Here is a 16,225-nt window from a genome sequence, read left to right on the forward strand (position 1 = left end):
GTGCTGTCTAAAACTCCTTCGTAATCTGAGATACAACAAAGGCACCGACTGGTCCTTTGCAGAAAGAAGAGCCGTTCTCCACTATGGAGAGGACAACTAAGCGGTATAATAAGAAAACACACAACCACTGGTGCTCATGACAGTTGTTAGAAACAGTCAGTGGAAATAAATATGGTGGAAAATCATAAGACGGATGTACTAATTCACCAACAAACAGAGAGATGCTGGACAAACAGGAATGCATTCTACCAAAACAAAAAGAAAAGTGGAGAAAGAAATGGACCTGGAAGATAAAGCGGGATATTGGACTTCAGAATGAAGTTAAGGAGGAAAGAGAAAAACCAGAGCTCTACGTAATCCAATCTTTTAAGAGTCAAATCATAATTGATGAGGTAAAATCAATTTTGGTTAAAGACCATTGGTAAATAACAGAAAGAGAAAGAGAAAGAGAGAGAGAGAGAGAAACATTGACGTCACTCAGGCTAGGGTGCTTGTCACATTCTCATCTGCATAAAGATCACGTGCGTAGGCAAAGCATTACCTACCTTCCATTTCAATCAGTGACACGTATGCAATATCAACAAAAAAAGGAAAGAAAGAAAAAAGAAAAAAGGAGAAAGGAATGTTCTCCGCAGCGAAATGGGAAAAAGACAATGACCTCTTTTAGTATCAAAGCTACATACTGTGTCCAGAGACTAAGGAGAAATAAACAAACCAAAAAGTACAAAGAAAATAATAAGAGGGGAGAAAAATAAAAAAAAAATCCAGATGGAATTCAAACTAAAATTAGAAACAAAGGATGAATCTATAAACTACATGATTTGCTTTGTCTTTTTCGCTTGTACAAATGCAGCCATATTTGTATCAAAACGGGGGGAAAGGATAGAGGTAAGCGGATAGAGTTAATTGTCATATTAGTGGACATCCATGTAGAGAAGAGTAGCTAGGAGGGAGGAGGGGGAGGAGGAGGGGGAGGGCATGCAGAGCTGGCAGATGTGAAAGATACGTGGGAAGAAAAATGCAAGAGTGAGACGTGAGTCACACATGACACAGATGAACAGGTAGGAGAGGAGGAGGAGGAGGAGGAAGAGGAGGGGTAGAAGAGTGTTGGAGGGGCAGTCACTGCTAAGATGGACAACTAGAGAGTCAACACATTTGAAAGGGACCCCAGTCACATTTCGGCCTGGGTCGTCTTCAGTGGCAGCACTTCACTACTCTGTACTTTCATACAGACAATCTTTATTTATTTATCACTATAAACACAGGTACGTACGGTGAGACAGAGCTTTGTCAAATCGGCTGTTTAAGCTGTTAGCCGCCAGCAGGGAGCTTACGTTCAAAAATGGCTTGGGTCCCTTTAAAATAATCATGTTAATAAATGTGTGAGTTGTCCTAGTTTTATTCAAGAGTCCATGTACTTTGTGTTTGAAGTGTTTGAAGACATCCATTAATAATGAGCAAGAGGACGACCAGCCCAGTTTGGGACTGAATCGCTCGCTGTGTAGGAGACAACCCTGAAAGCTTCTCATTTAAAAAGCTTAAGGAAGCAGCTGTGGGGAAGTTAAGCTAGTGTGTTTACCAAACGAGCCAGACACACCTCAGAACATCGTATCACAAAAGACTTCCAAAAATGATCCATTTCATCTTTGTGCAGCATATCCAAGTAAATTTTTTAATCAGGAACGAATCTTTGTTCCCCAGCTCGATATCTTCTGAATATCACTCATTTAGGAAAGATTTGAAAGGGTTTTATGTTCTCAGCAATGTTTTTGCTGAGGTGAAATGTCTACTCTGCCTACTGATGTTGTACTCATTGACACCTAAACCCTTACATTTGTGTGTTTTGCGGTACTCTTGACTGTAGACATTGATATCATCACAGTGACTGAACAGATTTTTATCATTCAAAATGCATTTGAAACATTTATATTTCTTCGTCCTTTTGCAATTTTAACTGCGAAGACAGACCTTACAAGGGTGCTTTCACACCTGCCCTGTTTGGTTCGGTTCAATCAAACTCAAGTTAGTTTGCCCCGTAAGTGCGGTTCATTTGGGCAGGTTTGAACACAAGCAATCGCACTCAGGTGCGCACCAAAACAACCGGACCAAGACCTTCTTGAAGAGGTGGTCTCGGTCCGGTTACAAATGAACTCTGGTGCAGTTTGTTTGTAGTGAGAACCTCAATCTGAACCAACTGCAGTCACATGACACATTGTTTGGGTTAAACATGAGCATGTTACAGTCCTGGAGGATTATTAATGTGCACCTCCTCCTGTACTGCCTTAATATGCACATTCAGCACATCCAATGCATCAAAACATTGTTTTCTAGTTGGAGCCGCGCCTCGTTTTCAAACTGTATGGTTTGACTAAAATGAACAATGACAGCAATATAGTCCACGATGAGCAGCGCTAAAATCAACCTGCGTAGTTGTCCCTCCACTGTGACATTAGAAAGTGTCACATTTATCTTACAAGTGTACTCTTCTTCAACGTTTTGTTTACTTCCTGGATTTTTCCTGCATGGAAATTCTGACAAATCAAGCAAGGTATTTGATCTGGTCCACTTATAAATGCTGCCGTGAGAACACGGACCAACTCTGAGCAATTATACAGCTTTATAATAAAATTAGTCCCTGATTCAGACCAAAGCAAGACAACTCTAGGTCTGAAAGCACCCTAAGGGATGCCAGTTTAAATCAAGAGACATACCTCCCTGTCAACATTGGGGAGACCCTGCTGCGTCTTCCTTGACTCATTCTGGTGCACCAAGCTGTAATGAGCCCATTATTACCCACAGTGGTCAGACAGCAGTAAACATCAGGGAGACTCTCAACAGACGGCTATGACATGCCATTATCTATCCAACTGCTTTTCTTGACATGTAATGCCCTACTGTGCTATACTTGGCCTGTACTTGTGCATTAATTGGCTAATACTTGTCATGTTGACGTGCCTAGGTTGGAGATGGTTGGGGTTAGGGAAAGAGGTTATGATTAGGGGTAGCACTGGCCAATTAAAGCACAGTAAGGTCAGACTTGATAAGAAAAGCAGCGGGATCCATTATAATGCATCCATGACCTGCAAGGTAAGGGTCACGTAACCAACAGGGGTGGTCGAGCTAGCACCAACCTGCTGCTATGTTAACTGCTGTGCAAACTAATACTGGCTGTAGGTTTGAAAATGTTGTTTTGTCAGTTTTTATTGAAATATTCAAATATATTTAAATTTATTAAAGAAAATGGTACGATGTATATGTTTTAGTAGGAATTGAGTATTTAGGCTTTGTTGAACTATTACAGCGCCCGTTCCAAAAAGGCCTGTTCAGAATGGGCTGCTTGCTTGGTCTCAGGTGTTGCGGCTTGCAGCTTTCTCCAGAACTTCACACTCAACACTGTGCTCCCTTTGGTGCTGAGCAATAAACATGCCATCTCGTAGTTGCGTCTCCTAGCATTGCTAGAGTATACCTGTCATATGCTGACAGCTAGTTTTTGGGACCAGGCTTTGTCCAGGAGCGAAAGCATTGATTCAGAAAATTACATCTCTGATAATGATGACCCAAAATGATCACTTTAAATGTGCTGCCTAATCACATTATTTGAACAGTGCATGATTATAGGATTTGCGGTTTTAGGTCGGGCTGCGGGGCCAGTGTGGTATCGCACGTTGCGGCGCTGGTTCAGGAGCAGGTTTGGAAAATCTGACCCCTGCAAGACTATGCAAAATGCAGTCACGAAACTTAACAGGTGTGCAGTTGAGATAAAAAAAGGCCAAATTTGAAGATGAGGGTGGTCATAAACAAGAGGGTTTGGAAGTAGCGGGACAGGAATTAGGGAAGGGTCCATTAGGTAATGTTTCCTTGAATATTCATAGAATATATAACGTCATACTTTGTAGGACGCTTGGCTCGAGTTTTATTAATTTTCCATGGACGATTGTGTTATGCGCTTCTTTGCGCACTTGCAGGTCTAATTGACAAATAAGGCTACTAAAAATTAGCCCAGTGACACCTTTAGCTGTCTCCTTCGTTCTCATGATCCCCACAGATCATAGTGAGAGTCTCCCGTAAACACCCGCTAACACTATGGTTGGTGGGAACTGTTGTTGTTGACAGCGGTTTCCCTCGATTGGCCACAAAGAGCGGCGAGGATTCCAGGCTTAAAAACAAACTTGAACGAGCTGCACAAAGATAAGATTTACGCTTTAGAGAAATTATTTTCAGCTTTTCAAGTGCTTCAAGGAAAAGGACGAACTTGTTGGTTTGGCAAATTGCACACCTGCTTAACTTTCCCACCTCTTGTGCACAGCTGTTTCCTTGAGCTTCTCTACAGGAAGCATGCAGAGTTTCTCCCACACAGTGGATGAGACGGTCCAAACGGGGCTACTGGACGACTACAGGAACACAAACTGAGATGATAGAGAGACAACCAGAGCTGCTATACAGAACATTTGCTAAACCACACAACTGCTGCAGTAAAATCAAACTTCAGTTGGATCCAGGATCTGTCACACATAACCACCCTCCTGTGCAAATGTGTCAATTTGGGGATTATCATGACACAAATATTTTAGCTTTTGGTGGAGATTACCAAGAATGGCAACATCACCTTTCACTACAAAGATGCAGCTTAAAAAAAAATGAGCCAATTAAATGCTCCTCTTTCACTACACCCCGACTGAATGGCTCAAACACACCTCCCTCGCCATTCTGCACTGGCCTGAGCAGATAGAGTAGAAACAAAACGCCAGGGACAGAAGAGACACTGCCACCTAGGGGCAACATGCACATCGACATGGTGAAGTAAAGCAGTAGAGAGGAGCATGTGTTAAACTCCTGGTGGTTTGGCAGGAGCTGTTGGACGCCTGGAGGAGAAGAGGATCTATCACTGAGCAGAGCATGTGCTTGAGAAGAAAGACAACTGTATTGACAAGAAGAAACTATTACACATACCCAGTTAACCTACTTGGTCCAGTTCCAAAGCATTTGAGTGCTTTTTATATAAATGAGACAGAAAGATTTGGGCATTTATTCATGGGTAAATACCACTTAAACTGATAAGGAAAAAAAAGAAACAGTAATGAATGAAATAAGCAGAGAGAAAGAGAAAGAGAGAGACCAGATAAGACCTCATAGACACATGCGAATATAAAAATAGAAGACATCAGCTCTCTGACATGAGTGTTTACATGGGGGGTTCGCAGCCCATTTAGATGCTTATTCAACAGTGAAAGATTATTTTACAAGCGTTCCCATCAGTCTAAGTGTCTTTTGTTTCACTCCAACATAATGGCTGTCATCCTACTGTAGCTCTGATGATCCATTTACAGTATGGGCTACCAAGGTTGTTTCTATTATAGCATAAAGTGATTTAAAACTCAGTGTCTTTTAGGTTTTAAGAGACAAACAAAGATGTTAATTTTTAAAGGAACTCCCAAAAAAGAACAAAAACAAGGAGCTGTTCCAAACTGAACATAGCTATATATATATATATATATATATATATATATGTGACACTTCAGGAGCCTATTGTGGACAGTATGCTGGGCTGTTTTTTATTTTAAGAACAGAGTTGCAACGCCTTTATTAAACAAAGAGCCCCCCTGGATTGGATTCATTTGCACAACATAGATTTTAGGATGCGGCTCGACTCTATGGAAGATTTAAAATGCCAACATAAAAACACATCCAACACAGAAATAAAGTTTGCATGTTCTCCCCGTGTCAGCGTGGGTTTTCTCCGGGTACTCCAGCTTCCCCCAACAATCCAAAGACATGCAGGTTAATTGGTGACTCTAAATTGTCCGTAGGTGTGAATGTGAGTTTTAATGGTTGTCTGTCTCTGTGTCAGCCCTGTGATAGTCTGGTGACCTGTCCAGGGTGTACCTGACAGGGTGCCCAATGTCAGCTGGGATAGGCTCCAGCCCCCCCCACAATGACCCTCAAGAGGATAAGACCATTTTTTAGCTTTAACTACTGACTTTAAATTTGGTTACATTTCTGATGTCACTAATTCTGATTACGCATTTCCATTTCAAAAAAGAGAACGCTCCCTTCACCTCCTCATGAACTAATGATAGTGCTTTACATGTAGTCCTGGCAGATCTATGCTGCTCTCTGCTGGACAACACTGGAATTAAATACATTTTCTCACTGTTTTCTGAGTTGTTACTTGATTTTAGAAACACAGCAAACTTGAAAACACAAAATTTTTACCAGCGGCAACAACACTGCAACAGCCAGCATTGTTTTCATCTTGTGAGTCTGTGTGTGTGCCATCATGGCAAAATATGGTGCTGGAAATGCAGATTGTAGCGGGATCTACCACAGAAGCTGTTTGGAGTACTTTAGCAGGTGTTTATACGTCTCTCTGTCTGTGGAAAGGTTTTGTCATTGTGAAAGCTTCACAGCTGTGAAGCAGAGTCCCGTTGGTACTTGGCCTGGTGATATTTTGTCTTAATTTTATTTATGGGTTCGGTGCTGGGCGAAAAAAAAAAAAGACCTTACGGGTAGGGTCACAGTCATTGGATGATACGTATATAAAAGAAAAATGATAATAATCAGAATTTAATTTAATGTTTTTATATTCTAATCCTCACGATTACAGTAATCTCCACGATTACTGTGGAGATGTGCTGCTCAGTATTATGAGAATAAGGCAAAAAAAAATTAAAGTGTATTTTCTGAATTACTTTGGTTTTAAAATATATTATCTCAGTTAGACATGTATGAAATGTACCAAAATGATCACTTTGAACGTGCTGCCTAACCAAATTATTTGTATAGTGCATGGTTATTGCATTTGTGGATTCAGGTTGGGCTGTGGATCCTGAAATTTAACAGCTGTGTAGCAGAGATCAAACTGAAGGCCAAGTTTGAGAAAGGGCGCTGAAAGTATTTAGTGCCCCTGGCCCACATTAGTGTTATGTCGCGGACCGCTGTATCGCATCTCGATTGATCTCATTGCAAGATTGTTTTTGATATTAAGTATTTTTTGTATTAAAATATCTTTCTTTTCTATTCCTGTAAAATATTTTTGATGACTCACCTTGAACTCAGGGTCGGTCACATAAATGTATCTAATTAAATGTGATCGGGGAAACGAGCTAACCTGTCCGTCATATACAACCACACTTGACTGTTAGTTTGTGGGTAGTTAGAAGAGCAACACCTTAGTAGGAGATGTCTGGATTTAAAGGTCCAGTGTGCCGGATTTAGAGGCATCTATTGGCAGAAATGGTATATAATATGAATAACTATGTTTTAATTACTTTTTAATCACCTTGAAAGAGACATTGTGTTAATGTTATCTTAGAATGAGCCGTTCATATCTACATACGGGGCAGGTCCTCTTCTATGGAGTCTGCCATGTGTTTTTTTTTTTTTTACAGTAACCCAGAGGAGACAAATCAAACATTAGCCCTAGACAGGGCCATTTGCCTTTTCATGTTGGACACCATAGTTCTCAGATATGCTTGGCACACTGGAGAAGTTTGCTGCTAAATGCCACTAAATCCTACACACTGGACCTTTAAGATGGCAAAAACTTCATTTCCAAACAATGTGGATGAGGTATTAACAAGATGTATCTATATGTGACAATGTGCATTTTATTTCAGTTTATTTCAGTTGGATTCTTTTGCATTTTAAATCTTCCATACAGCTTAGCGCTAACAGCTGATACCTGGCATGGAGAGCTGCACCTTGTTACAATTCATTTTAGCATGCTTGGATCAATACTTTCCAGAAGTAATTACATTTGTCAATTCAAGGACAAATCACAGATTGCTATCACTTTAAAGCATCAGATGCTTGATCATGACTCTTGCAACACTGGCTAATTACGAGTTTATCTGCAGTAAAACTGAGAAGTTCTTGCTCCTGACAGACATGTTTTTCTTTGATGTTTCTTCACGGGCAAGGACCTTTAGGGGAGAGCAAATGTTTAAAGTTTTATGTGTCTTATGCCTAAGCAGGCACCCGCTCGGAAGAAACAACACATCTTTTTGCTCATTCATTTGGAAACACTGTGTGCCAGTGTGGCTCCTATTTCCATCCAAGGTGTGGTATGCCAACCTCGACTCAGAGGATGCGTGCTGCACAGAAACACTAAAACCTTTCTTCTCTTTGCTCCCTCCCTCCGCTACCGGCAAACAACAAGAACAAACAAACGAAACAAAAAAACAAGATGGCAGAGGAGTCAAAGAGAGCCAGAAACAAAGCAGCAGGAGCGGCAAGTTTTACACAGGACAGGAGTGTCTTTTACACGTCACAAATAATAATATCAATAATAAAAACTGGCCTATAACCTAGGAATAACTGATAACAGAATGAAAAAAATCTTTCAATATCAAACAAGATGAGAATTCATGTCAACCAACACAAAAGGAGCAAGATAAAACTCAGTTGTAGAGACTGTGGTAGATACCGTTGGAGTGGGTGGGGGAGGGTGGGGGTGTGGGAGCAAAATAGAGGAGATTACATACATCGTGCCCTTTCTCGCCATCGCCGTGGTTGAGTCTGCCGGCCTTGCCGTTGCGGCTCCGCTGCTGGGTGTGGTCCCCGTTGTGCCACGCGGCTGGAGTGTTGGTGCCTGGGGACAGCGAGGTGCCGGACGCCTTCTGTCCGTCCGTCTTGTGCTTGGAGTTCGGTCTGGAAGAGCAGAGCCACACAGCAACACACAAGGTGAAGTTCAGCCAAAAATAATGACTTCTGTTGACCTAAATTACAGCCCAAAGTTCTCAGAGTGAATTTTTGACTTAAATGAAAATTGAAAGTAAGAATTCTTCTCTTCAAAGGAATACTTCACCCACAAAATGATTATTTGTACATCAGTTACTGACCCTGCGTTTCACTGAATTTGTGAAGAAAACTTCAGCCCTGTTTCCACCGAGCAGTACAGCACAATTCAGTTCGGTTTGCTTGTTTTCTGTTTCCACTGCGAAAATTTGTGGGTTGTCTATTAAAATCACACAGGATTGCTGAACACCATATTGGTTTTTAGTTTTTTTAAAGAATGAACAATGGGGAGGATGTAATATAAATCTTCATCTCCAACGAGCTATTCCAGGTATTGACAAGGAAGTGTGGAATAAAAAAGATGATATCTGTGCATCTTTTCTGATCTCTCTTTGCTTTAAGTGGCTGTATGTCACTTGATAAATGTGTCTTATTTTTAACACTAGGCAAAGAACTTTTTCTGTCATTAGTTGGCTCTTCAAGCTTTGACGAATCCAAACTCAGAAACTTTGGATAAATGTGATGCTGTATTTCATAAAATAAACATTCTGCCCTGTCAGTGACTTCTTTAGAGAAAGAAAAAAAAAACTAAAAATAATTTGAAAAAAATGTTTAAATGCTGTTTAAGATATCAGAACAAAGTTAAACAAAAACAGAATAAGACAGGATGTAAACTGGCATCAGAAAAATAAAACTGCATCCAAGAAAACTTACCAGAAATCCAGAAATATCAACCAACTTATAGAATAACTTCAGTATTTTTCAACCATGTTTTTGAGTCCAAGTGATTAATGGGAACAGCAACTTTAAAATATGGTTCAGTTTCGGGCAACCGTGAATCATGCTGCAATGCAACCACTCCGTCAGTTTACATCCATTAAAAAAGTGTCTGTTTTTGTCACTGACCTTTTAGTAAGATCCTTTTTGTTTAACCAGAAACAGCCCCAAAATCACCATCACCAATCCCACCAGACTCCATTTGATCAAACAGTAATTTTTGCGTGTATAGAGCCAGCATGTTTTCACGTCTACAGTAACTGGGTGAATTTAGGGTTTATTTCAACCAAACCAGAGTTGGTGATTGTTGGAACAGTGGAAAGATAAACCAAGATCAAGACTTTCTGAGTTTTATTTTGTTTCTGTCAACGTGTGTTTTATGATAATGCAATTATGGTTTATTTAGATGGAGTCTAGTGGGTTTGGCGATGGCAATTTCGGGGCTGTTTTTGGTTACACAAAAAGGATCTTACTTTCTAACAGAAGGGTGTATAGGCCAAAACACAGTGTTGGCAAACGCTGTGCATCAAAAATACGCCCCTATAATTTTCAATGTACAACCCCACACTGGTGGCAGCTAGATGCACATTGGCGCTCCTGGACGCGTTTCCCGACGACACTTCACACCACTGTCCTATTTCCAGCCTTACTGCCCCCAGAATTAAATGCATTTCCTCCACATTCCCTCTCTGCTTGTGCAAATCAGCTACCGTAGCAGCTCTTTTTCTCTGCTCCTATGGCAGCTCGATTCCCCTCCTCACCATTGATGTATAAAGAGAGACTCGTTGTTGAGGTTGAGAAATATCCAGAGCTAAATTACCCTTAATCACATCATTATAAAGACAAAGGCCAAAAAGATATATGGCGAGTCATAGCTCTGGGGATCAGCTCCTCAGGTGAGAAATCAAGTTTAATTAGAGGCTGTCGACAAATGATTTTAAGCTAACGCAGAGGTGGAAGAGGTGCAGATCTTTAAGTAAAAGTAGTAATAAGTTTGCGTGGTCGTCTGTTGACGATTTGCAACGCAATGCATCCAGTGTGTGCTAGGAAAGGTAAATGGACTGCACTTGTAAAGTGCTTTTTTTTAGTGTTCTTACCAAAGTGCGTTCACAATACAAGTCACATTCACCCATTCACACACACATTACACACTAGTGGCCTAGGCACCACACACTGCTACTCAGTAACCATTCACATACACTCACACACCGATGGAACAGCCATCAGGAGCAAATCGGGGTTCAGTATCTTAGCTAAGGATACTTTGGGATCAAACCCCTGATCTTCTGATTGGTATACGACGTGCTCTACCTCCTGAGCCACAGCCGCCCCTTTCATCTTATCTCTGTACGGATCCTTTCCATAGTGTTGTCAGACCCATATAACGACTGAGCCTGTCAGTTTAAATTAACAGTAATTGTATCATAATAAAACACAGTTCATTCAAAGGCAATAGAAACAAAATAAAATCCACAAAAACAGCCTTGAGTCCTCTTTCCACCGTTCCAATAATCACCAACTCTTGGTTGGTTGAAATAAATCCTAATTCACCCAGTTAGATGTGAAAACATCTAAATTACTATTTACTTAAATGGAGTCTGGTGGATTTGGAGATGGTGATTTCAGGGCTGTCTCTAGCGAAACAAACAGAATCTTACTCTATCTCTGTAGTGATTCTGTAGGGAAAAATACTGAAGTCACACTTTAAACATACAGTAAATTTAGCTTTGTGAAAAAAAAAAAGATGTTCCATGCTACATAAAATGACTAACAGTTCTAGCAACAGTGAAGATCAAACTCAATATAAGTACAGAGTGACATTACAGCCATTTAATAGGCGTTATTATAGGAGCACCATTTGTATCCTAATATATTCCCAGAAGACAGAGTGTAAATAACACTGGCAGTCACCAGTGCAACTGCTCGGCAGTTAGTTGAGCAACACCAGTGTGTGAAAAAGCCAAGTGTAGGTGTTGATATGTGTTTGTGTGTGTGTTGAGGAGTCTACCTGGCAGGAGATTTGGAGGTGCTCCGAGTGGAGGACAGGGAGGCGCTACGGGAGCTGCAGCAGCTGCCTTGACGCTGTGAACTCCTGCTGGGGGTCTCACCGGGGGACCTGATGAATGACAACCAATGGACGAACACACACCACACACACACATGCATACATATGCATACATAAAGCCATGTTGTATGTACACATACATCACGGGGACACACATGCCACAGCGAGCTCAGTCGACAATCTCATGATATGTAAAACAGTTCATGCACTGCCAAACACCTTCAATATATATTCTAATCAGGACAGGGTGCGATGTATGGCACGGGGGGTTTGTTGAACTCACACATTAGTGCTTAGAAGATGCGATCTGCTACATTCATTAACATTCTCTGAGAGTGTCAGTGTAAGATAATGGGTGTAAAATACCAATATAAATTTATGAGAGACTGAACGTGATTGCAGTTGTACCTTTTGTTAAAGACTGAGAGTACTGTTTGTTTTACTGTGTGCAGAGAACAAATTGTGCTTATTCTTACACACTACACACTGTATATGTACATCACATTTGACTGATGTGATAATGACGTGAAACTTTGTTGTAGAGCAAAAAGCAGATGTGTAGTTATTTCAGTCAGCTCAGCAACAACATGCAAAGCCAACCTTACACCAAATGACTTTTCAAGCCATTTCACTATCGCTGACACATTTCCAAAGTCAGTACAAGGTCATGATAGTTTTGTGCGAGTTGTGACTCCCATGATATTGTTGTAAGGTGGGCATAATGCTCAGTCCGAGCTGTCTTGTGTCAGACTTTTCCTCGATATGATGTTAAGCAATATTCAAACTTGTCTATTTGCACCTGGGTGAGAATAGTCACACTGCAGCTTTTTGGACAATGCAGCATTACTATGGATCCCACTGCATGCTGTTATTGGCTGGTTCTAGACACACTGACAGGTCAAGGTTGGCAGTGGTTGGGATAAAGCCAAAAAAGCCATGGTTTGGGCTAGTACTAGCCAATCTTGGATATTCTCTGTGATTAAAGTGGCACAGGAGACTGGGGCTGAATTCCTGTGTGAGTCAATGTTGGCTTATCATTTTAAGACTTGGCTGAAGTATTATGCTGGATTTATACTTCTGCACTGAATCGATGCAGTACCCTGCGCCTTACCCTGACATGCACCTCCCCAGAAATGTTACTGCACGTCGCAGCGGCGCAGACCTCCTGACTATTTTTGTAAGCTGAAACCATTTCCCTCAGTGGAAATGAAGCTTTTATTTATTTTAATTTCGGAGGGTGGAAACAATACATTTTGAAGACAATAAAGCCTTCACAAAATAGCATTTTAAGTTTTGTGTGTAATACAGATTTATACTTCCAGATTTATCCTGGCCTCACATGAGCAGAGGAAATCTCTGCTTGTTGCTAGGCTAATGTATACAATGTAAGATGCCATAGGCTTGTGCTAATAACATTAGCATATATTTGTTTGGAAAGCGTGTTTAGTATAAGACAGTTGTTTTGTCAGTGAACCTTGTGAGTTAAAACAGAGCTGAATTTTGTAATGTTACCTTTGTTAAATGTTGCTGTTGTCACCAGGCTTTATATAGGTAGTGGAAAAGTCTGCAAGCCGCTAGGCTAATTTATACAATGTAAAATGCCATAGGCTTGTGCTAAAAATATTAGCATGTTGTATTTGTGGGGAAAATGTGTCCAGATAAAGGTAATTTGTCATGCCAAGCCATGTTTAATGTGTGTTTTGAATCAACTAAACTTTACAGCACTTCACAGAAACCTCCACCGCCAACTAGTGTTTTGGAGGTGTAACTGCAGAGTGACACAGACACACCACCGTAGAAGTATAAATGCTGACAACAGTGTAGGCTACGTGTGTAGGAGACGGTGTAAACTTTAGCAGAAAAGCTGAAGAGACCTGTTTATGTTAACGTCATATTTCAACGTTGCTAGGACATTTATATTTACAACCAGGTCAAAATTTAATTTTTGAAATGGTTCACCTCCCATTCCCACTATAATAGTGCAGATAACCAATGGAGGCTGGTAGCAAGTTGATGCAACTAAATCCAAAATGTAAAGTTTGTAATCAAATAACTTATTTTAATGGGTAATACTGATGCCGAATTGTCAAGAATACTGTTATGATACTGACAATTACTGATATATAACACCTTTTATCTTGTGCTTCTAGAGTTATGTGTTTTTGTGGACACATAACGAATTGTTAATATGTCATATGTCTTAAAGGCAGTTTGGTGTTATGTTTACCACCAAGAGCAGGATGGGAAAAAAAATCTCCCAGGGAATCTAGATGTAGTTTTGTACATGTCTTAAAAGTCTATTCACAGTCCTCTAGTGTTTGGTTGACATATATGGTATTACAGTGACTCCATATGCATCTCACCTCTTCTTCTGTTTGTTCTTGTCTTTGTGTTTGTTCTTTGGGCTGCCCGATCTGAAACAAATGTCACACGAGACATAATGAAGCTGTGTGCTTTAAAGCACAGCAAACACACATTCACACCCTTTGTACAAAAAAAGGAAACTCAATGCACCACTCACCCATATGGATTGCATTGTCTTTTGAACAATCAGTAGGCAGAAACGACAATAACACACACCTTACACATGTTATGCATGTTATAATGTATTGGTTTTTTTCTTGCTGCATACACACCTGTATCTCCTCTTTTTCCTGGAGCCAGACGCAGATCTATAAAAGGTAAAAACACAACAATCATCATCATCATGATCTGAAAAATTCATATACAGTAATGCTACGGCTGTGAAGCAGGTGTCTGTTCCAAGAAGCAGGTTCACTAACTTTATACAGAGAAGGTATTTTTACATCCATGCTCCAGATTTGAGGCAGTTCTGGGAATTACTAAACTGCTTCTTGAAATAAATTCTGGGACATCTGAGGTAGTATTTTGGACAATTGCTGGAGGCTGAACCCAAAGTCTAATCTGTGCTGTGTGCCACTTTTCTATTTACTCTGGAGGTGAGTAAGCTTGTGTTTAGCAGCAGTGTATTTACACCGATAACTACTCATATAACTCATATACTGAGTGGTGGAGTAGGTTTTCTCAAGTGCTGTACTTTAGTACTTGTACTTTATTTTCCTTTTATGCAACTTCATACTTCTCCTCTAGCAAAGTATTTACATAATTGACAGCTTCTCAGATGACATATTTCATCCTCTTCCTGTCCAGTAAAAACATGCATCTCTAGATATGTTGGTATTAAATGTTTGTGATTAATTGAAAGATGACGTGTCTCTATTTGTGCTGAGAAAATTCTCCTTCTTGGGGTGCCCGGTGTCGTAGTGGGTAGAGCAGGCGTCCCATATATGAAGGCAATGTCCTTGGCGCAGTGGCTGCAGCCTGTGGCCCTTTGCTACACTTTATCCCCTCTCTCCTCCTTTCACACTTAAACTATTTAATAAATTCTAAATTCCCCTACTTCTTAAGCTAAAAAAATTCTTCAAAAACCCTCTTGGATCAGATGGAAAATGCAACGTCACAAAAAGTGTTTTGCCGACACCATGAAAGGTTGACTTTTTAGAGATCCGTGGCTCTTACAGGACAGTCATGCCAGAAACATACAATGATCTTATAGAATATGAAGGACCTACTATGTTCATTCTCAGATTCATACTCTAATTCAATGTCAATTAAATTTTATTTATAAAGCCCAATATCACAAATCACAATTTGTCTCTGAGTGCTTTATAGCATATGACATCCCTATGTCCTTGGACCCTCACAGCGGACAGGAAAAACATATATATATAACATATATCTCTGTAACATCATTGCACCCGGGGAATGACTGTAATGGAGAATAGCGATACTTTCTACCATGAAATATCACCAATAAAAAAGCTTCTAAACATAACTGGACATTTTCCAGTAGGAATATGACCCGAAATCAGGGGGAAATTGACAGCATCAAGATTACATTTCCCTGATGTCAGCAGGTAGCTACATGTAGCAGTGTATGTGATGTTGCAGTAGCGTGTATCGTGATAATATTGTATTGTGGAGCCTTTGGTGATTCCCACCCCCCCAGCATATACTCAATAAAATATCTGTGTACGTATGATGACAAAAAAGCCTTGACATATTAATGAACACAGGATTCTAAATATTACAGACACAGACATACAAAGCAGTGTCAGGCTACAGCTCCCAGTCTCAGGCTTAGTTTTGTCACAGAATATGAACATGTTCAAGATTCTGTGAACAGCAGGAGGATCATGTATTTTCATGTGCCAACTCCTACATGGAATATTTCAGCATGTATTTCTGCACTCCTAATGATGTGCATGCATTCTGAGTCACATGCATACATCCATATCTACAAAGGTGTCCACAGGGAGCTCTCACTTCAGGCGTTTCCACTTGCTTTTCGCCAGGTTGTGGATGTCACGCTTATTTTTCCTATTGCTGCCTGTACAGTAGACGATGCTGCTCCCTGCGATACAGCAGCAATAATAGCCCCAGATTCAGTTTCCCTTTGACCACGTATCTAGCACATAGTAATGATGGGGAAGCCGGCCATTCCTCAGTCCTCAGCGTTCAACTGACACATCACCTCCATATCACTTTCACCCTCATTGCAGTTTCCATGGTGATTAGTCAGGCCAGTCTGCGAGTTGCTGCTATTTTCCTGAACAGCACTTCATC

General features: G+C 40.5%; 1 protein-coding gene across 2 annotated transcripts in view; it reads right to left on the reverse strand.

Annotated features, from left to right (window-relative positions):
* The window catches only part of srrm3 (serine/arginine repetitive matrix 3), a 129,996-nt gene that overhangs the window by 12,932 nt on the left and 100,839 nt on the right, over positions 1-16,225 (reverse strand). For both annotated transcript variants that reach the window (XM_033640750.2, XM_033640742.2), the window contains exons 7-10: positions 14,215-14,250; positions 13,942-13,992; positions 11,522-11,629; positions 8,484-8,649 (exon numbers count right to left, since the gene is read on the reverse strand). In XM_033640750.2, the coding sequence (XP_033496641.1) occupies positions 8,484-8,649; positions 11,522-11,629; positions 13,942-13,992; positions 14,215-14,250 (361 nt within the window). The remainder of the gene's footprint in view (positions 1-8,483; positions 8,650-11,521; positions 11,630-13,941; positions 13,993-14,214; positions 14,251-16,225) is intronic.

Source organism: Epinephelus lanceolatus, chromosome 11 (genome assembly GCF_041903045.1).
Source record: "Epinephelus lanceolatus isolate andai-2023 chromosome 11, ASM4190304v1, whole genome shotgun sequence".
Taxonomy (NCBI): domain Eukaryota; kingdom Metazoa; phylum Chordata; class Actinopteri; order Perciformes; family Serranidae; genus Epinephelus; species Epinephelus lanceolatus.